At 39.3% G+C, this 22,888-nt stretch overlaps 2 protein-coding genes across 2 annotated transcripts in view; one reads left to right on the top strand and one right to left on the bottom strand.

Annotated features, from left to right (window-relative positions):
• tamm41 (TAM41 mitochondrial translocator assembly and maintenance homolog) overlaps window positions 1-22,888 on the top strand; it is a 347,761-nt gene that overhangs the window by 289,906 nt on the left and 34,967 nt on the right. The gene's annotated exons all lie outside the window — the stretch shown is intronic.
• The window catches only part of syn2b (synapsin IIb), a gene marked incomplete at both ends in the record, with an annotated part of 67,311 nt that overhangs the window by 25,502 nt on the left and 18,921 nt on the right, over window positions 1-22,888 (bottom strand). Inside the window, 2 exons of the mRNA XM_080025519.1 lie at window positions 2,220-2,311; window positions 3,612-3,669. Coding sequence (XP_079881645.1) covers window positions 2,220-2,311; window positions 3,612-3,669 — 150 coding nt within the window. The remainder of the gene's footprint in view (window positions 1-2,219; window positions 2,312-3,611; window positions 3,670-22,888) is intronic.

Genomic DNA, 22,888 nt, shown 5'->3' with positions numbered 1-22,888 from the left:
AGACAGAGAGAGAACCCTGGCACATTGTGACTACCACCAGCTTTTCATGCATCGAGAATACTAATCAGACACTCCAGGAAAAGTAGAAAAAGGCCTGTGCTGGTGGAGAGGACACAGCTGTGACTGAATCTCTTCATCACTGACAGTAGGCTGTAGAGATGAATATGTCCTATAGCACTCTCAGTTTGATACCCGCAGAACCAAGTACGAAACAAGACTGTGAGCGTACAGCCGTGCTAGTGTCTTTGTGAGGCTGCTGTCATTTGCTAATTAGCGCTGGACACAATGTACTCAAACAGAGGCTGACGTCAGTAGTTTTACATGTATGTGGACATAGACCGAAGTATTGACAAATTCAAGAACGACGTCAAAGAGCAGAGAAGGATAAATTAGTTGTGAACGATTGTGAGTTTTTAACCCCACAGAGGGATCACAATAGCTAATTGGGAATAGGGAAAATGGGCTTGGGGGCCGAGAACCACATACAGAGACTGAGAGATATGTTTAGTTTGTATATCTTCATCGAACAAGAGGAAGAAATGGAAATATCAGGCTCCAAATGCAACTTTTTTTTTTACTAATGTCTGGGTCTGGGAAGGGTGACATCTTGTTTTAGGAGGGTTTACTTGACAAAACCCAGACTCTGAGCATTTAGCAAAAATCACTACTTTGTTTAACTTCTAAATATCATCATGAAACTTTGCCAGTTGATTACTCACATTAAAACACTATCTTTTTTTTATAACAATAGTTCAGAAATGTTTGAATAAGTATGCCAACTTTGGCAATATTTAACTAATTACTTATCAGATGGATAGCTCACCACAGATTTTGATAGGGGAAAACCAGGTACCGGGTACAATTCCCGGTCAGTCGGGAGCAAGTCCATTGAGGGTAACTGCCTATCAGTTGTAAGTCGCTTGTAATGTAATTAGGCATTCATTCTCTTTAAAACCAAAAATCTAGATGTTGGATAAAACCACTGTTGAAATCAAATGTTTACAACATATAACAGTCATTTCATACATCAAGAAAATGTACAGGTCTTAAAAAAAATGCATTTTCGGCATGTTTTTAAGAACACAATGAGAAGGGCTCTGGTGACATGGTGTTGTCAAATAATAATGCTTCTGTAGACACAACACTGGGTGAAGGTTAATCAATCAATGTCAACCTTAGGCAACAGTCACTCTCAATATGTTTGTGTTTGAAATGTAATATGTGCGGCCCAACCCACCCCTCATAAAGTATAATTACAGGGCAGAGACGCTGTTTATCGTCAGCCATGACTTCTTCATTTCCTGTTGGTTTTGCTGGTTGGTGAGCAGTGTGGGAGTTGTGCTAAATCACTGGCAGTATTCATCTGGGTCCCTGGTGACAGTTTGGTCTGTGGTGTGTGAGTGGGTCTGGTCTGGTTTACTGTAAAGTCACTCTTTTTTTTTTTTTTACACAAATACATTGTGCCAGACAGTCGGTGGATAAAGATGGTGGTCATATACGCCTCTGCACCTTTTCCCACTAGTCAGAGCTTGTGGTAAACAACAAGTGAATTTATTATTTCAAAGGGTTAGGCTTTGTATGTTATTCTGTTTAATCTCACAGAAAAACATTTTGATCATCAGTCATTTGGAGTTGAGGCCATGCTTGCATTTCTCCATTGCATTCAGGTATTGTCAGGCATAGTAATTCAACTTTCAATAGTTAAAACTATTTCATACACCATCAAGTGGGCTATACAATGCCTTTGTAATTGATGTGCCAGTTTTGGTGAGGATCAAATTATCTCAAATGATGTTATTACATTAAAATGTTTTGTCTCGAGTGTTGAACAATTAATGTTGTGCAAATTCAGGAGCACTTAAAAGGGCTTTGAATATAGATGAGAGTCTAGCTATAAAACAAAATGTGGTCATGATAAAAAAAACTGTTTAAAAAATCAACCGTTAATGGCAATAGCCAACAATATCCAACACCAATGTCCAACTATTTGAAAAAGTAGGAACATTATAATAATAGGGAAGTAGTAGTAAAGATATGGTAAAAAACTTTTTTCATATTTGATGTATAGCTCTTTTCTGAGGACAGAATGTCTTTCCGAAAAATAACATTTTGTAAGGGCGGTTGCTTCAAGGTTAGGAGTCAGAGAATAACATCAACCTGGAATATGAAGTGGTGTGGTTAGGTTTTTCTTGTATTGATTTTGTATGAGTCTTACTGACCTGACCACCTTGCTGCCGCCCCTGACCACCTGCATGTCCACGTTGCAGGTTCCATTAGAATGTGAGACCAGGTTGACCTCTGAGAACTCAGCCTGTGACAATGGATAAAACAGGACACACCAGACAGTTCAAGTCTTGATACAGAGGAATTTAAAAACATGTGAATCTCATTGAATGTAACAGTTTCACTATCACACACATATACATTTTGTACATATGATTGGTGCATATTATTCATCATGTTTAATGAACACACTTGAATCAATTTTTCCTTTTGTAACAAATATATTTTGCAATTACAGTGGAAGGAGACAATGACAAACTAAATCTATGTACACACTTTTGCAACTGTTATTTACCTGCATAAACGTAATATATGTGGTATTTAATGGGTTATAAAAAAATATATATACAACATAGTACATACATCATTGAGGTTATTTTAGTAGAATAATGCATGTGTGCTTGTGATTGGTGTGGTTTTCACTTTGAGTCATAGCTGCCGACTCCGGTCTCCTCCAGTGTCTATTTTTGTTTCTGTGGTGAAGCTTGAGGTTGTAATTTAACTGTCAACATGCATTAGGTGTGAAACCCCACAGTCAATTCATATGCAGTAAACCAAGTACTGCAACATAGTTTGCTGGTTAGGTGGTTCAACCAATATGAAAATCAAAATGTCTAACATAGGATATGGATATTTTGAGGTGATTTTACATTTGCAGTACTGGTTTTGTTTTGTGTGGTTACACATTTATACATAGTAAAACAGAAAAACAGCACACGAGAGTCTCCATACTGGGATTATTTTATTTTACTTGCAAATGGCTGTGTGTTTTGAGCTAAATACTAGCAAAGTGGCGTGTTAATATACTCACACAGACAGTAACCATGCTTACCAGGTTCACCATCTTAGTTTAGCTTGTTAAAATGCTAACATTGCTAATTAGTACTAACTAGACTGGTAGGACTGCCATTCATTTAATTGGTATTTGGCAATTTTAAAAAAGCGCTGAGAAAGTAAACAAAGTTAGTTGTAATTCACTTTTATAACCTTGAAATTTACAATATTTGTAGATTTTTTTCTTATTTTTTTTTTAATAACAGCCAGACACTCATTCATTTCCACTGCAATATTCTTTCTTAACAAGGTAAATAGTCTGTCACTACTTTTAATTGCAGCTTTATTAAAAAATTATTTATGGAGCTGTCTGAAAAGAAAACTATTCTGCTGTTTTTGGGTCTCAGCTGTTCATTGCAAACCCATGTATTTTTCCTATATCAAAATCAATATTAACAAGGTGTCATTTCCCTATCATCTCTGCTCTGACACCTCCCTTGTGTATATGGTTCAGCAGCAGCTACTGTAGGTCTAGATACAAATCATCATTATACCTGCTCCACTCTTAAGTCGTAGTCTCCAAGGACCTTCTTTCCCCGGAACACTTTGGCCCTGAAACAGAAAAGAAAGAGAAAGAGAGAATAGACTTGGTTTAGTTTGCCACTGTTCACTCTCAGCTGCTGCCCTCTACTGGATAAACCACTCACTCCCCCTGGAAACAAATAGAAAATGGATGCCTGCCCGTGCACTTTTAATGATTCCAAACTTTCTCATCTGTAGGACAATGTTTTTTTTTTGTTCTTTCTATTGAGTTATTTGAACAGCTTCAAAAGATAAAGCCAATCAGTGTGGCCTTACCCCAAAACTGCAATTAGTGTCATCTCTCCCGGGTGGTGACATTCAATTTTGGTTAGAGCTGCAATTGTGCCGTGATATGAAGTGCCCTCTTGCAATTGCAATGATGAATGTGTCCAATAACAGTGCGGTTTGCAGTTGACTTCATAATATTTTGGCTTCGGGAGCGATGTGGAAATTGATAACAAGTAAACACGCATGCACGCACGCACACAGATACAAACACACACACACACACACGCACACACATGCACGCACACACGCACAGGCGGGCAGATGGAGAGCAGACAGACAGACAGACAGAGACAAGCAGGGAGCCACAGGCTGCCAGCCAACAACGCAAATAGACTGAATGCTCCGGACATCTCATTTTACACAACAGTGTAAATAGATGGTAGATAGTTAACACTGCACCATCATTTATTCTACCCATACACTGAAATCAATAGTATGAACGCAAAAGAGTTTGGATGATTTTATAGTCTTGGTTGGAAAAATGTTTACAGAGTCTAACATTCATCACCATACATACGGCATGGCAAGCTTACAGCCTTATTATACGGCTACATCTAATTGTTTGTGCACTCACAGTTCCACCTCTGTGCCAATTTAATTGAACGAATGCATGTAAGGGTCCTTCTATACAGGCTCGTAGGGCTTAGTGTAGTGCAGCACAGAGGCATCTGGCTTGTTAGTGGGGTTCATTAGGATCAGACCATCTGTGAGTGAAACATTGTGAGGGCACCACCATGCCGTAACTTCTAAAGATCAATAACCGCGGCAGCATAATTAGGGGCCTTAGAATTACAGCAATATGTCTCTTTCAGTACTGCTCCAAGGTGAAATTCTCTTGGTGTGTGTGTTTGTGTGTGTGTGTGTGTGTGTGTGTGTGTGTTATTCAACTACTCTTACACACCGCAGTGTTGCTATGATGACAGAAACCTCTCTGCTTACATATATAGCAGCTGAAATTATTTCTTTTTTATAACACACAATTTTTTCGAATGAGTAATAGCATCACTCCCTACTGATTTTACTCAAATGTTAAATAACAGATTTGGGTTGTCAGGCCGACACAGTGATGATGATGATAATAATATAGTGTTCTGAGGCTGCTAATGTAGCCTCCTCATTTAATTCCATCAGACAGCATAATGTAGCTGCCACACAGCAAAACAAACACTAAGTGAAAAATTGACTCAGATATGAACAGCGAGCGCTCTAAGTGAATTTCTGTGATAAGTCTATTACAGGGCTAATGCTTATCATAAAACATCCTTTATATGTCATGCTGTGGTCTGATGGGAGCTTGTCTTGCAGCATAAATGCTTGTCTTAAAGACGCAGTACGTCATTGTGTTGCTCACTAGGAAGCAGCAGTACACATTTTGAACACAACTCTGAGAGTCGCCACGTAAAAGTTGTACTAGCAAAAATGTTATATGTAGGTTTTTTACTTCGAGGGGAACTTTCACATAAGACACAGTCACGTAAACCTGTTACATTGATTATACTGTATATAGCAATGTTGACATCTGCAACTCATGGTCTGTGTTGCCTCTAATCTGTCAGCATCCGGCTCATTGTAAGGGCGCTTTCACACCTGCCGTGTCTGAATCCATTGAAACACTCTAACTTGGTTGCGAACCAAAAACAGACCAAACAAGCGTACCGAGACCTGGTTGAAAAGGTCCTCCGTTTGTGGTGAGAACGAGAGAAACATTCTACTTCCTGTATTCTCCTTTTGTAGTTTTCCCGCATTGGGAAATTCTGACCAATTGAAAAGCAGTTCAGGTACTACTTTATTGCTCCCGCCCCCAGACACATCTGACCAATGAGTGAAAGGAACTTTCTCGGACTGGAGGAAACAATAGGTGTAACAAAGAACCGAAACTTCAAAAACAAATCGATGTATCAATCTTGCATCTGGTGCCAACCAAGGGAAGCAAACTAGAAGTTGACTATGAGGTGTGAAACCACCTCAAGACAGAAACATTCTTGCTTGATCTTTAGGATCCATTTCAGACATGCTGCATATAAACAGTGTTAAAACTTTAAACAGTTCACCCTGGAAGCATGTATAACTGTGACAGCAGCTTTGTCCCTCAGGGCAAGTCTTCACACCATGTAGTGATAATAAAGTGGGAAATTATTTTGAATCCATCCATCATTCTGATTTTGTTAATAACAGACTCACTCGGCAGCTGACACAGACATAGGTTTGAGTCTTATTTAGCACTCATGAAGTTGTGAGCAAATGATCTGTGACAGGTTCACCCCAAACGTTTATTTTATTCAATTTCTAGCGCACACACACACACACACACACACACACACACACACACACACACACACACACACACACACACACACACACACACACACACACACACACACACACACACACACACACACACACACACACACACACACACACACACACACACACACACACACACACACACACACACACACACACAAATAAGACTCTGGAACTTCAAGGAATGCAACTCAGCACTGTTTCCATCACAGACCCACTATCTTGAACACTTGCATGTAATTGGATTTTTGAACTTTCACTAAGGCAAAAAATAAATAAATAATAAGTGAGCATAATTACTCTAGCAAGGAGAGAGTTCACATCCTAGGACACAGACTCACTACACATTTTGCTATAGCATATACCATGATGTTGTACAGTACAGGACTTAAAAGTATACAATCCAATGCATTTGAAATTAAACAGTAAATAGCACTGAGTATATAAGGCTGCAGCCAGGGTCAACATCATTTCAATGTTATTCCCCCTAAGATGAAAGGTGCATTCAACTCATAGTTCTATATAGATACTGCTGTTGATGCAGGCATGAATTTCAATATGGTTTAAAAGGATTTTAAGATGGTAGCAAATTACATCTTTAGTTGATCCCTGGCCTGCACCCCAAAAAACTGTTAAATGGATACTTCAAGAAAGAGGATAGAATCTTTTAGTAATCCCTAACTGCAGATGCTACCCGATATAACTTGGAAGAACCATTTCATTTTTCTACAGTAACTGCTGCATATCTGTTGATTCCCTGCAGGCTGAGGAGGGAAGATTTGATTGCTCTCTCTAGCTATCATACAAATGCAGCTGAAAATACTGTTACTGGGGTGGGTTGGGGGGCAAGGCTGCCTGAGAGTGTCTTTTATTTCATGAAGCAGACACATCGGAAGTAAACATCATAGGAATGGAGATGGTTGGAGTTTTGAGAATGAGAAGCACTGATATACCTTTGGAGTGATTGATAGAATTTGACCTGTGGGCATCTTGTTTCCATACCGTTCTAAAAACCATATGTTTTGCCTGTAAGGCCGTCGATGCAGGTTTATGGAGCTAACAAAAGGGTACTAAAAAAAGAACTACCGGTATATGAACTAGATTACACTATATAGGCTGCAGTACATTCAACAGCTGAGCTCTGTTGTTGACTCCATTTTGTGCGGGTCATTTGATGCGGTTCCATTTTCATTATCGATCCGGTGGAGTCTCAGAGTCTGGGAAATTAAGCCCTTCAAATCAATGCACGGTAAAGACAGAGAGAGAGAGGGGGAGAGAGAGAGAGAGATAGAGAGAGAGACGGGGTTCATACTTCTTATGATTAAAGATCATATGCTGTTTGGCCTTTGTTTTTTGATTGCGATTGCCTAATACCCATTCCTGAATGATTATCATTATATTATAATATTACATTCTTGATATTAAGTCATGAACTAACTGGACCCTTACATATCCCAACACAGCATCAACAGCTTATATTAATTTGGTTCAAAATATTTCCTGTTTTCCAGAGACTCTGCAAGAAAATTTTCTAAAGGCTAATGAGATGGCCCGAATAAGCAGAAGCAACAGTATCCTCAAGCTATGTTTGACATATTACAAAATGTATGGATTGTATAGATATATAGGGGAGAGTGGCCTAAGTTGTGCCACTTTTTACCCAAAGTGACTTTAAAGTGAGGCCTTGACAGTAAAGTCTCCAACTCAAATATATACATATATTTCAGGGTGTTGTGCATCCCTGGCAATAAAAACTTTGGATCTGGAATAAACTGTTGAAGAAATATAGCTTTCGGAAAAAAAGTTGTCTTGTGGCACAACTTGCCCCCGGTGTGGTGTATTGTGCCATTGGAGAAAATACCATGGGGTAAATTGTGCCATTGATATATATCGCATAAACTGTAATGCAAGACAAATCCATTAGACAATCAGGCATATCAATGCTGGTTAATGTAATATATATTGTAATATGTTTTTTTTTTTTTTTTTTAATTATTATTTGTGAACTAATTTGAACATTGCTTTTTTGTTTTTTGTATTGTATTTTTGATATGTCTAAATTAAATTAAATTAAATTAAATTAAATTAAATTAAATTAAATTAAATTAAATTAAATTAAATTAAATTAAATTAAATTAAATTAAATTAAATTAAATTCAATTCAATTCAATTCAATTCAATTCAATTCAATTCATGGATTGAAGTCCTGTATCAAATAGTATGCAACAGTTGACAGGCGCTACAGGCACTACAGTCAGGGTAAAATGGCTGTGTACGGGATGGCCATTAAAGCGCAATAGCTTACATATAATGTCAGGTAATGATCCTTGCCACACTTTCCTCATCATCTCATAGCTATAGTTCATTCCCGCCTTCCCTTCAATCTCCTAATTTAGCCCAAATCGATTTCTTCCACCCATCTTGTGCTTCTCCACAACGTAGCTGACTTGATTGATTCGATACAAAGAGCCATTAAAGGGGATGTATGAATACAAATGAACCATGCATGACAAGCGACTGCAAGTGGATTGGTTTGGTGACAAGAGAAGGATCGCGCAGGGCAGATTGAGTTGCTACTGTGTTGTAAAATGTAAAAAAAATTAAAAATTAAAACTGAAAAAAAAATATATCAGTGTCTTTGAACAACACATTGCAGTAACTGTCTACTTATAGAGAGAATCAACAGTAAGATTAAAGGTGCTACGAATAACACATTTTTCCTCTGATGATCATAAAATACATGTTACAGCAAACAAGACCATCAGTGCAAAGAATGCTATTTTGATATAGTTTTTCTTAATGCCTTTGTCATGGGTACACTCATCCAAGAACTATAGCTGGCATAGTAAAAACACTACTGCTTTTGTCCAAAGGGGGTGCAAGAAGTAACACAAACTGAAAGTTCCTCGGAGCACCTTTAAATAAGTTACACTAATGAAGCCTTACAAAAGGTGATGTGAAGACAGCTGTTTCACCCTTGATAACAGACGCTCTGAGATCCCTGGTTGGGAGTTGGCGTAATGTCAACCAAATTATAATGAGTGACAAATTACAACAGGAAGAGAGAAAGACAAGTTGAGAGTAAGTGAACAGCATGCTGCATACTAAATAAGGCAGGCTGCATTTTGCCTATAGCAACACTACATATTATACAAGGTTATAATGACCGACTGATACCAGCAAAACACCGTATAGTCACAGGGGTTCTTCGTTAATGTTGGACTACAGAAAAGTAGGATTCGAAAAAAACACATGAGAAAGACACGGATTGTAAAGCAAATAGAAAAAAAGAAAATGTTAAATTTGAAAACAGATGTGTGTATACTGTAGGAAATAATAGATAAAGATGGATAGAATTCAAAGAACGGATTTATTCTCTCTACTACATGGCATTCTTTAAAACCCTTGCCACCTCACTTGTTGAACACACACACACACACACAAACACACACACACACACAATGCCCCAACACAAGACAAACACACACACACACACACCCCCCAGACTAACAAATTATTTTCAATCCCTCCACTCTTTCTATTGAAGCAAAGGGTCAGTGTTCGGTCGGACATTGTTCTTCAGTGTCTGTGAGTGGAGGAATCGATCCTTTAGAAGACCCAGAGTCGTGACTTGCAGGCTGCCCTCTGGCTGATCACACAGCGCATACAGAGCTTTACCTCAGTGCTATCAGATAATGTATTCTGCCTGTGAGGTGAGGATGGAGCTTAAATTATTCAACTGCAGCACAAGAGGACTGAACCACCTCTCCCCATGCAATCATCCTCCGTCTTCTTCTAGTGTGTGTGTGTGTGTGTGTGTGTGTGTGTGTGTGTGTGTGTGTGTGTGTGTGTGTGTGTGTGTGTGTGTGTGTGTGTGTGTGTGTGTCTAGCTGGCTGGCTGGCAAAAGCAAGTAAGTAAGGCTTTAATTATATGGCACTTTTAAAAACATATAGTTAGAAAGTTCTTAACACTAGACTAAATCTAAGTGAAAAAACAAATACAGAAAAGTAAAAACACTTAATTTGTCAATGAACTGACCAAATAGAACTGTTTCACTATATGGAGAAGGATGGACATCTATAAAAAGTATTGTCTGTATAACTAGTTTTTTTAAAAGAATCAGAAATTCTAACAGAATGATATAGTTCCAGAGTTCCGGGGCTATAAAACAGCGAAGGCACGTAGTTCTCCTTCAGTTTTGGAGTGGGAGCGAGGCGTTGGATAAAAGGCTTGAGGTTTGAGGAATGGAGTGATGGAGGAGTGGAGTGGAATATGGAATGAGTAGGTTCGGAGATGTAACTAGGGGCGAGATCATGTAGTGATTTGTAAGTGATTCTAAATTTAATTGGGAAGAGCCGATGGAGGGAACGCGAGCACACAGGTGATATGAGACCGACCGTTAGCTCTTGTTAAGAGTCTGGCAGAGTATTTTGAAGACTCGAGAGTAGTATGAATTATTAATTATGAATCAGAAGAAGACCGAATACAGCAGATGTTTGCAATGTTTCTCAATTGAAGGTTAACAGGACTGGGCAACCTTAGCGACATGGTGTGTGTGTGTGTGTGTGTGTGTGTGTGTGTATGTGTGTGTGTGTGTGTGTGTGTGTGCCTTTGCTTGTGTGCCAGTAGAGAAATCTGTTTGTTTGCGAAGGTTTTATTACATTACTGTGACAAACGATAGCCCTCAGGGCCGGCTGGGCTCTCTGATACACACTCTTTAAGTAGTATTTGTGTGTGTGTGTGTGTGTGTGTGTGTGTGTGTGTGTGTGTGTGTGTGCCTGTGCGTATGCGTGTGTGTGTTTGTGTGTGTGTTTGAGCACCCACTGACAGCACATCTGCTTAAAAGCCTTTTCTCTGGGAACATCTTGAAACTCACAGCAGAGTTCATTGTTTTTCTTGAGGCTTCACTGAATCCTGCCTGCAGATACAGAGAGCTTTGTTACTGAACTGTGTGTGTGTGTGTGTGTGTGTGTGTGTGTGTGTGTGTGTGTGTGTGTGTGTGTGTGTGTGTGTGTGTGTGTGTGTGTGTGTGTGTGTGGGTTGGTGAGTGTTTCTGAGGGTGTATTTATTTCGCGTCTTGTCCTTGGAAAGCACATAGCAGTGACAATCTTTTTTATCTTGTCCCTGTTATTTGACGGCTTTGTTTTTTGCTTTTATGCTGAGGCCTTGTTTTGTTTTGTTCCCGGCCCACATTCTGTACATCACACTTTCTCCATCTGGCCGTCCTGTAGCTTCTCTAACATTCACTCTCTCAACTTTTCACACATTTAACATTTCTTAGAGCGGAGGAATATTTTTGGATGAAAAAATTTGAAAAAACTTCTAACTTAAAAATATAAATATATATCCAGGACTGTATTATTGTAATAGAAATATTATTTGTTTGCCATATGCCTATTTTCAATGCCCAACAGATTGATATGCAGGTGCAATACTTTTACTTTTGAGGGGGGATCAGAATCAGAGGTTGTCAAATGTATACCAATGAATGAACAACCACTTCCCCAGGTGTTGACATATCTGTCTTTGAAATATTCATTTCTACAGTACTGCAGTAGGTTGCATCAGATTATTTTTGTATTGTATATTTGTGTGAGATTTCAACATTAAAAGAAGTTAGAAGCTAGGGACATAGCTGCTGTTTGTTTTTAACAAACTTGTTGACGTACAGCAGGATATTCTCAAGAGAACGCTCCATACAGCTTGTTTAAAAGGGCTTACAGGCTCAACACAAAATTAAAGTTTAAAAAGGTGCTACGAGGAACTTTTAAATACTGAATTACATGTGAGACCATCAGTGAAAGCAAAGTGCTATTTGTATATAGTATTTCTTAATGCCTTTGTCATGGGTACGCTCACCCATGGACAACAGCTGGCGTAGTAAAAACCATACTGCTTTTGTCCAAAGGGGGTGCAAGAATGAACACAAACTGAAAGTTCCTCGGAGCACTTATATCAAAGGTTTCTTTAGGGTATTGGTGCCCATGCCGGGATACGGTGCCCTCCAGCCACAGTTTGCTTTTAAGATTGAGAGTGCTTGGTTTGAAAAATTGGGCTTTCAACTCTATACTGCTGAATGTTTTATACACTGACTGTATAAGGCTGAGATGGATACAGAATCCAGGCGGCTGTAAGGTATAGTCTGAATTTGAAAGACTCGCCAAAAACTCAACTCAACATAAGCCACGTCTCAATCTAATAGCTTCCTGTTGTGATGCATCAACTGTGAAACATGGGCTTTACGAAGTGGCACTTTAACGAGTCCCTTTGCACATACCAAACACAGTTATATTCCTCAACCTTTGTATACTGGGTTGGACTATTTGCTCCCTGTGTAGTGAGTTATAAGACACAGGAGGGGAACATGGGCAAACACAATCTACCAAGCCCTAGCCCGTTGTCCCTGATGTGTCTGCGATAACAAGGAAGATGTTGAAACAACGGCCAGGCGGCGATCATATCTCAGTGAGGTGAAAACAAGGTGAGAGCTTTTACTATAGTTTTAATAGAGGATTGACAAAGAGTATGGGTGTGTGTGAGTGTGAGTGTGGGTGTGTGTGTGTGAGTGTGTGTGTGTGTGTATGTGTGTATGTGTGTGTGTGTGTGTGTGTGTGTGTGTGTGTGTGTGTGTGTGTGTGTGTGTGTGTGTGTGTGTGTGTGTGTGTGTGTGTGTGTGTGTGTGTGTGCAGCAAGATGGAGAGCAGCTAAATCATTGGAGATGGCCCTGCTGTGTGATAGCCCAATCAGACCTTATGTGCACTCAAGTCTGTCTAGCCGCTGTATGTCTGAACACACACTGAGAACTCAGAAGACTGTTTTGAATGCAAAAACACTACTATACTTTCACACTGATACTAATAGGGGTGTAATAAATAGCTGGTTTCATCACGATACAATGTTAGATCGATTCATTTGGACAACGATACGATGTTTGCCGATATGACAAAGTCTGCAGCGTTACATTTACATATACAAAAAACACAAATTTGATTTTACCATTGTATTTCTGAGCTCTTCCATTTATGTAAATGAAAAAAAAAATCCATTCTTTTAGTGGAAATAGTGTGTCCATAGTGTGTATCGTTACACCCGTACTCACACACTAGTCTAACCAACAGGAACAGTCGAGGAGACTAATTGGAAGTTGGAGTGAGATTTAGAAGAAGCCTAGCCACAAATTGGGTCTCTGTAAAAAGCAGCACTCGACTACCATAGCAACCATGGAAACTCCGTCACTCGACAACAACTTATAGCGTTTTTCGCATCCCCAGTCAGTCAGCGGTGGAGCATTCTTCTTCTCGTCACTTGAATTAAAAACAGGATTTCAGTCCGGGTTTCAGGTTTCATATTTAATGCGATTTTGTCAATTTGATGATGAGATTAACCGTGTCCCTCTCGAAGGTGCACTCAGACAGCCAGCGTAGGTGGTGGAGCGCTGGGACAATGTCAGATACAAGGCAGACAGTCGGAGCAGATGTTTCACTAGAAATCAGTTCTAAAAGGAAAACATTACAAGTATTCAACCAGGGGAAATACTAGGTGACTTTTAATGTGAAGCTGTCACAGAATATACAATATATTTGTGAAGGAAGTAAGCCATACAACAACAGTGTTTTGAAGGTGGATCAGTTCATACAAATAAAAATATATCCATCAGCACACTACATTTTTAAACAGATACACCTGTTGCTCCTCTGTTGTATTGTCAACAGTCTATACTCAACAAATTCTTTGATGGCCCAGAAATTCCAGGACCTGAAGGATAAACTAGTGTGGTAACCCCCAAAACAAATCTTAACTTATTTTAAAACTTAAGAAATTAATAATTCACTGTATTCCAATTCACTCTACACAACCATTACACATTATAAATACACCCAGTGGCCATTTGAGAAATCTCTCTATTAATGACAGAGTTATCGTGACAAATTATACAACGACTGCCTATGGGATGGAGCGTTATTTTTTGCTCTTTCTATCATATACACATTAACACATACAAATTAATGCAGTGTCCACCTACAAACAAGACCTCACACTCATCATCGCCAGTTAATTGACACAATCTAACACTGTTTGCAGAGTCATCATCACTTCCCTTATTGCTCTGCTTCATGCATGTGTGTGTGTGTGTGTGTGTGTGTGTGTGTGTGTGTGTGTGTGTGTGTGTGTGTGTGTTTTATGTCTGTGCGTGTGTGTGTGTTTTCCCATCCCCCACACCCCCTCTTTGCCGTCGTGACGATGCTTGGAGCGCAGTCAGTGTTTCATATTTTATAGGGTTATGGAGACAGAGAGAGACAGGGAGAGGACACAGAAAACTGCTGATCCACCTACTGGCACTTTGCCTATAAAGGGAGAGTCACAAATGGGAAGTTGCAGGTTAGCACTGCCAGCTGGCTGAAAAGGTAGCGGAGAGGAGGTATATAGAGTAAATGATGCTTTTACAGAGGTAGCTATCATTCCTTTCAAAGCATTATAGTGAGTGCCCTTTTGCCATGGTTTTGAATGTACATGTACTCTGACACTGAAAGGCACATTTACTATCATTTTCAGATGATTGCAGTAGTTTTAGTTGAACTGACATTGAGATGTATGGTAGTATTAACGCACACTAAAGGCATTAAAGTGCATTGTATTGGTTTTACGTCCCGCAATATAACTTTATTTTTTTCCAGGTGCACTGCTGTAGCAGGCAGCTGTTTGTGTTGATAAATCTGCTCAGACAGCACCACATGGTAGACAGAATAAGTTAAAGACCTAGTGATTACCACAGGGGAGCATTTAGGACTTGGTACAAAACCAAAACCAAGTCAATTTTGATCTCTTTTCACATGCAGCCTTTCAAAGTAGTGTTCCAGCATTTTGCAAGGAAGGAGCCAGAATATTTTTTTTTCGGTTGGTAAACCTGCCAAAAAAATTTAAATTTAAATAAAAAGACACATCTGCAGTGTGTACATGCGGCACAAGCATTCTCGTACCAAATTATTATGCTGATCACGGACATGAGGGCATACCTAGCACAGTAGGGTGCATTTTGAAGAAGTGGCTTTGGTAAGATGGAACACTTTGGATTGGAAGTAGGAAGGAAAACATTATTGGCAGACGGAGCTGTGATCAATAATGCCATAATGACATCATCTCCATCTTTAGAAGCAGCAGACAGGTTCCTAATGGGCTGTGTGTGGGAGAGGGCCGGTTGGCCAGAGGAAAATAGATTTATTATGAAGGCTTAAAGTCCCACAGCACAAATGTACAGACTTCACACACATCCAAGGACAGACACTTATTAAATTATATGTACTATATATATATCAAGTGATGCTGTACTTTATTTATTATGGAAGGAAATTGTGTAAAAGCAGTTAGGGGACTACTTATCTACAGTAGCCTGCAATACAATAACATATGTTTTGTTTTGTTTTTACAGTTTCCATAACTTAAAGATGCTCTGACGAACTTTACATTTGTGTTCATTCTTTCACCACCTTTGGCCAAAAACGGCATGTTTTTACTACGCCAGCTGTAGTTGGTTGAGCATACCCATGACAAAGGCATTTAGAAAAAAAACTTTATAAAAATAGCATTCTTTGCACTGATGGTCTCCTACACTGTTACATGTCATTATGATAATCCGAGGAAAAATTAGACTGTTTCAGAAATATTTAAAAGTTCCATTAGCACCTTTGAAGTGAATATCTGTGTGATCCTCCCGTCCTTTTTTTTATTTCTCACACACTCACAAACACTTACATATCCTCTGCTGCTGCTGCTGAGTTCAACACTATACTTTAAAGTAAGATATTGATATTCTCCAGTGTTGCACAGTGGGTATATACGCTATCACTCCTGCTACGTGGTGCCTGGGTGGTGGTGTTGGCAGTAGGCCAGCCAGGGCTTTAACTAAACTGTTCACTGAAGGTCGATTCCTCAATAAACGTTTTCCAGGATTAACACTAAAGGCCTGTTAAAATGGAAAGGGAAACCTCTACTACCTCTTCAAGCCAGGTTCAGGTTCACATATTATGGTATATCTTTATATAAAGAACAAAAATGATTCAGTTTCATAGGGTCTTATTATGTAGGTCATGTACTATGAGAACAGGCTTTCAAAGCACTAATACATTATCACACCATTTCATGCAACAATGAGTTTGAGAAGTTTAATTAAAAAAAGTGTTAATTTTTCTTGTATGCGTCGTACGTATTAAAGAAAGATGGCTTTTTGAAAGCTGCAGGCAAGAGACTCAAGATAACTGTGAATTTATTCATATCCTGCTAACCTGTGAAACTCCTGAGTGACATAATCATCAGACCTAATGATTGATGGGAAATTCTGAAATACATTCAGCTTTCTGCTTCATTTGGTGGTTTAATATACGATGATTAGATACTGAATCAGAGCGATAGAGTGTCATCCTTATTCCAAAAGCAGTGTAATGGATGCTATTGGGGAAACTGTCAAACTGTGTCGATTAATAAATGTTGGCGGCACTTGCCTTCATAGGGGTTTACAATAGCAATGTGTTACTAATGCGAGAGTTAGTCAAGAGCCATGTTAGTATACGTAGCTAACGAAACAATCCTTGCAAAGAATGCTATTTGTGTATTGTTTTTCTTAATGCCTTTGTCATGGGTACGCTCACCCAGGAACAACACTTGGCGTAGTAAAAAAAAACTACCGCTTTTGTCCAAAGGGGGGTGTTCCTCGGAGCACTTTTAACCATATAATCAGTGCCTAAATAAGAGGCTATATACTTCTGAACCACTGGGCAAAACACACCCTTGGCTATCATGAGTCCAGTGCTCACTTCGGATGCTGCATAGTAGTTGCTGCCCATGCAAAGTGAATATAAATCTTGCTGGAGCTCAGGTAGAGTCGTTGCTTAGTTAATGTGGCAACTGTGTCCCAAATGCAATTTGCATGGCTAAGCAGTCTGTCCTAGTGTGTGCGCCCTGAATAACATATACTGATGGATTATTCCTCGAGGCTACAATATATCTAATTCATCTCATGACGGGCAAGATAACCCCCCCGTAAACCCTGTCTAGAATGGTACAATAAAAAATATAAAAGATCCATTTGTAAACGTGTCTCCCTAAAATGAATGAGAATGATGTTATGTTTAATTCTCCCAATCCAGTTAAGACATGTTCAGCCATTTATGATCAAGATGAATGGAGTGCAGCAGCGAACCCTTCCATCTGAATGAGTTGTTGTTATTATGATTAAATGTCACTAATTCATTCACAAATCACAATAAAATAACAGATCCCCTTTGGAATACTATTGATTCAGTTTAGATGTAATATATGACTTTATAACAGCTCCTATTAGATACACAAGGTTTGAAACCACTACATAGGGCATCTACGGTGACGCATACTGTATCAATAGTGGAACGTTACTTCCATAGCTTTTTAAGTATAGATGATTCTGTTTTCCTTCAGTGGTTCATTTCAAGTTTCAAAGTCTCCAACAGAGACAGAGAGAGAAGGAGAGAGAGAGAGAGGGAAAGAGAAAGAGAGAGAGAGAGAGAGAGAGAGTTGAAAAAAAAGACGAAGTAGGCGAAACGACAAGGTAAAATGTTTAGGGAGAGAGTAGAGATAAAAAGGAAACTGTGAAAGATCTGTCCTACAATGTTGAATTGATTTATCGGTTCAGTCAATGTAACCGGTGAAAAGGTAGGAGCAGCTTACATATAGATTAAGGTGGGACACTGCAGGCCAAAATCATTGTTTTGTCAGGCACTGGTCAATTTTGAGATTGTATGGGCTATTTTGCTTCCATAACATACCTTCTTTCATTCTACTGTAGGATACAATATGTTGCCAAAAAATGAAATACAGATTTTAACACTGGCTTCATCCAACATCTTGGGTTTTTAAGGAGATGCAAATGTACGCATAGTTAGATATTCATAGAAACATTCAGAACATTATTGTTCTAATATAAATAATCCACTGGTAAAGTTTCGTGATGAAAGATTCCTTATAGTTAAAAAAAACTGTACCCTATACTACCTGCAGTCTCTGGCCTTAAACCTGAACTGTGAGTAACCATGGATCAAATGCTACACCCGCACAACACACTCATAAACAAACACACAGGAGCACATACAGTATAACCAATACAAGCTTGATCTGCACCTGTCCATACAGCAGAAGAGCAAGAAGAAGAACACTCTCAGTCATGACAAATGAGCCAGTTAGTGTGTTTACAACACTCTGCACCACACAGACCAATGGATTAACGATTTCTCTATTAATCTGGTTCGGCTCGATCGAATGCCACCCGCTGTGTTGTAACTCCTGCTAGTTTATCAGGTGTCTGGATTGAGCGTGTGTGAGTGTGTGTGTGTGTGTGTGTGTGTGTGTGTGTGTGTGTGTGTGTGTGTGTGTGTGTGTGTGTGTGTGTGTGTGTGTGTGTGTGTGTGTGTGTGTGTGTGAGTGTGTGTGTGTGAAGGGTAAACCTATTGTTTATGTGCCAGTAAAACTAAACTGCAGGTGAAATAGAATTGGCTGTATCAGAGGGAGCAAGTGGCATTTTGTGCCCTGACAAGAAAAAGTGCATCGATAAGTTTGTTCAAACACAAGGGTACAGTGAGTCACCCGAATGTGGAAGCAGAGTGAGTGACGTTATCGTTCTTTTGACTCTGACACAGCAGGAGAAAGCAGTCTTTATGCTAAGCTAAGCTAACCGGCTGCTGGCTCCAGCTTCATTTACAACAATACCTACTGTACAAAACAGGTCTGTTGCTTTAAGGCTTGTAACTATAAAGGCTTTTAGTTCACCTTGATAGTGTAGAACATCCCAATGTTATACCAAAGTGAGGGGTTACCAAGGGAACGTTGTATTCTAGAACTTTCAACACAAGATGTAACTACATTTTCAGATATTACACACTGCACCTTTAATAGAGAGAAATGAGCTTTGTCTATGCTGACAGGAACCTATTCAATTTCCTAATAATCACCTCCTGCAGATTCCATCCATTACCACATGGAAACAACAGAACCAACCCTGCTGATCCATTTCACACCGACACCGACACACACACACACACACACACACACACACACACACACACACACACACACACACACACACACACACACACACACACACACACACACACACACACACACACACACACACACACACAGTCTGTTGTGTCTCAGCGTCTAAGTCAATGTCCCAGAGCAGAAGACTGATTGTGGTTGTTCAGCTCTGTATGCCGCCCATTAAGAGCCCTAATGTGGGCTTCTTCTTTCTTTGATCTTAATAAATGGCTTGTCACATGACGGCAATACCAGGGACCCCCGCTTCTTTGTGTTCTAGTGAAACGTATTAATTGCATCTTGAGAGGAACCCAGCATTGGTGGTGGTGGTGGTGGTGGTGGTGGTGGTGGTGGTGTGTGTGTGTGTGTGTGTGTGTGTCAGAGACATATGGGGAAAGATTATCACTATGAATGTACAGAATGTCAATACACAGATAGCTTTAAAATGTTAAATGTGTGCACATGCATGGAACTTACTTAAAATGAGGTTACAAAGCAGTGTGTGTATGGCAAAGAGAAGGATAGAAGATAAGACCCAAAACAATTTGGGTTGAATGAAAATGTACTTATTGAATGCAAAAACACATTAAACAGTCTAATGCAGGCGAAGATTGCCTCGAAATACATTCTATTTGGTTTTGTGAATACAGATTCCCCAATATTTTTAAATGAGTTTGAAACTATAAAAGAGTGATTAAGTTAAATAGGCTATATAGAAAATTACTATATTGTCAGTCACGTAATTTTCATTGCAGCCATGCTACGTCGCTGTCTACGTTTTTAATGTCTAATCTTGAATCTTGATGTATTTTCTGTGTCTGAATTGTGCTATAGAAATAAAATTGCCTTGCCTTGCCTTGCCCACTGAATGTAAGTGTCTCCTCACATTCTAGGAAAAAAACAAACAGGCTTTGAATATTACCATTGGGTCAGACATGGAAACAAGTAGCATAAATAATTAAAAATCGAAAAACTTGCCCAAAAAAGGGGTTGACATAATTGTAATTATAACAATCTAGTGTCATAAGAGTAATGGTTTAATTAGAGCCCTTACCTACTAACAAGCAGTAAAAAGGCACTTTCTGTTTTGAAACTATTTTTATAGGCTCCCTGAGGATTTTTTTTATGACCTCGGGTATAGTGCTATGGAGTTGTTTGTCTCTGAGCGGGCCCCAGCTTTGTTTATGTCTAAAGTACTGCTAATGGTTTCACACCACATTAACACAGATCAAAAAGGTTACACAAAGCCACCTGTTTTTGCTAAAAAAAAATATAAAAGGAACAACACAATAATGCAAAAGTCATACAATGATAAGGACCTCAGAGCCACAGGGGCTCAGTTTGCTACACTTAAGTAATAAACAGTTAACCTCAGGCTTTGCCATTGACAAACTGTGTACACAGGGTATCGAACACAACTAGGATAATAAAGTGGAGCCTTTTACGGCCCAAGCAAGCCACAGGCTGTATCAGTTCAAATGAGACTCAGCAGCCTTACTGCTGTACACTCATTACTGAACCAACTTACTGTCTGTCAAGTCACAATGTTTGAAATTGATTTAGATTTGAATTCCCCACCTGTGCACCACTAATAAATAGGCCAATATGTCTTTCCCGGATTTTGAAAGTTGATGAAAACGTTTTGGTAATGTTTTTAGTACACATCCCCGAACATACACACATATATAACGTTGGTTATATCGTTTGTGTTTTAATGTGAAACCAACCAATACATAGTTACCCTTTTAAATAACAGTGAGAATATTTTCCTCTCTGATTTTCCTTCTCAGTTTGTGTGTCAGTGTCTAAATCTGACGGCGTGTCAGTCGTGACATTCTCACGTTCACTCGCCGCCCCTCCCTCCTTCCCACGCATTCTCTCACTCTTTCACTTGACATCAAACCACACCTCAGTCTCCCTTTCCTCTGTCCTATAGCTCCCTCATCTCTCTCTCTCTCTCTCTCTCTCTCTCTCTCTCTCTCTCTACCCTGCTCTGTCATCCTCTCATCCTTCTGTCTGTCTGTCTCCCCCCTGTGTATGTGTGTGTGTGTGTGAGATCGCTGAGCCATGACATGGGCCGAGTGCAGTAGCCCTGGGGCATTCATGTGCCACAGTGCTCAGTAGGACGATGGAGACACGTGTCCCAGATCCTACCAGTTTCCATTCAGCTCTAACCCGCTGTCTCTCTCTCTCTCTTTCTCTCTCTCTCTTTCCCACTGTCTCTCTCTCTCTCTCGCTCTCTCCGTAGGGGAGACGGACACACATGATTTATCTCCATTTACTTTATCCTGTTTGTCCTTCTGAGCCTTTTTCATGTTCTTTGTTGCTTCCAAAGCATATTTTTTCGCCCCGTCACTGTTCATTTATTTCATCTTCTTTTATCTCAGTCCACCATTTTCAACTACAATTCACATCAACTCCCCAGCCTAACCTTTTCTCTCTCTTACTAACACCTATACTAACATCACAGATAAAGGCAAAAATCTCCAACCCTCATCACTACATGTTTTTGTCTGTTTCGATTCCTGACCCTTTGCACACTGCTTTACTTCTCCTCTACCTCCCTCTGTTTTCTCTCCCAAAGGCTGTAATGTAATCATTTATCTCGCATACTTACTGGCCACAAGACAAGGCCTTGGTGCACTGATGCTAAGTATTCTATGTTCACTTCTGTTAAGAGGTTGAGGGCTTCAACAAATACATTGTACTTTTCTAGGCCTAGCATCTACCCACAGGGCCCGTTTTTCAATTATTAGAAATCGTCTTGCAATAATAAAGCAGAGAAGTACATAGGCCCATATGTCTAATGTCTAGCAAAATGGTTACACTTTCATTTTTAAGACAGACTAAAAATGCAGTTTTGTGGAAAAATCCCGACTGCGTGTTGTTATTTGAATCCCAACAATAAAGGAGAAAATTAGTCTAACCATATTATGGTTTTTCATTCTTCACAGTACATTTTTTTTCACAGACTGTTATGCACATTTTATCGCTGGGAAAATGGGTGAAATTGTTGTGGCATTGCTTTCATGTTTTTAATCTGTTCTGGTTGCCGCCCATGCACTAGAAAAGGTTAACGTGGGGTTTCATTTCTGAGATGAGGACAATTATGAATGTGCTTTTTATGAAGAAATAATTGGACATTATTACAGATTACGCACATGATGCACTTTGAAATAAAAAAAAATGTCAGTATGAACATTTTATCATTTTGAAAAGAGGAATTCTTATTGGCTAATTATTCTGTTGTTCTGCTAAATTAACACCATTAACCAAAATCATCCCGGGAGATCAGACACGATTCATTTCCCTCTGACCTCGCTGCTGTCGTATCCTGGGTTTGATTGCCTTGCTAATGATAACTGATTGGAGCCTCTGATAACTGGAATTAGTTTACAGGGATTCTTGTAGCCGACATGAAAGACTTGGTTCTTCTTTCATTCATATATAAATCTCTCTTTCTTTACCATACTTAAAAAAAAGTACTTCTTTTGAAGCTTGGGTATTCTCCTTTTGATGTCAAATTCAGCTTGAAGGAGAAGAAACACAAACAACTACCTATTCTTTTCATTATAAGTTGTATCTGATAAATATGTC

The sequence above is a fragment of the Ammodytes marinus genome, assembly GCF_949987685.1.
Source record: "Ammodytes marinus genome assembly, chromosome: 4".
NCBI classification, from domain to species: domain Eukaryota; kingdom Metazoa; phylum Chordata; class Actinopteri; order Uranoscopiformes; family Ammodytidae; genus Ammodytes; species Ammodytes marinus.
The sequence above is the reverse complement of the archived record's forward strand: the minus strand, read 5'-3'. Positions and strand labels throughout refer to the sequence as shown.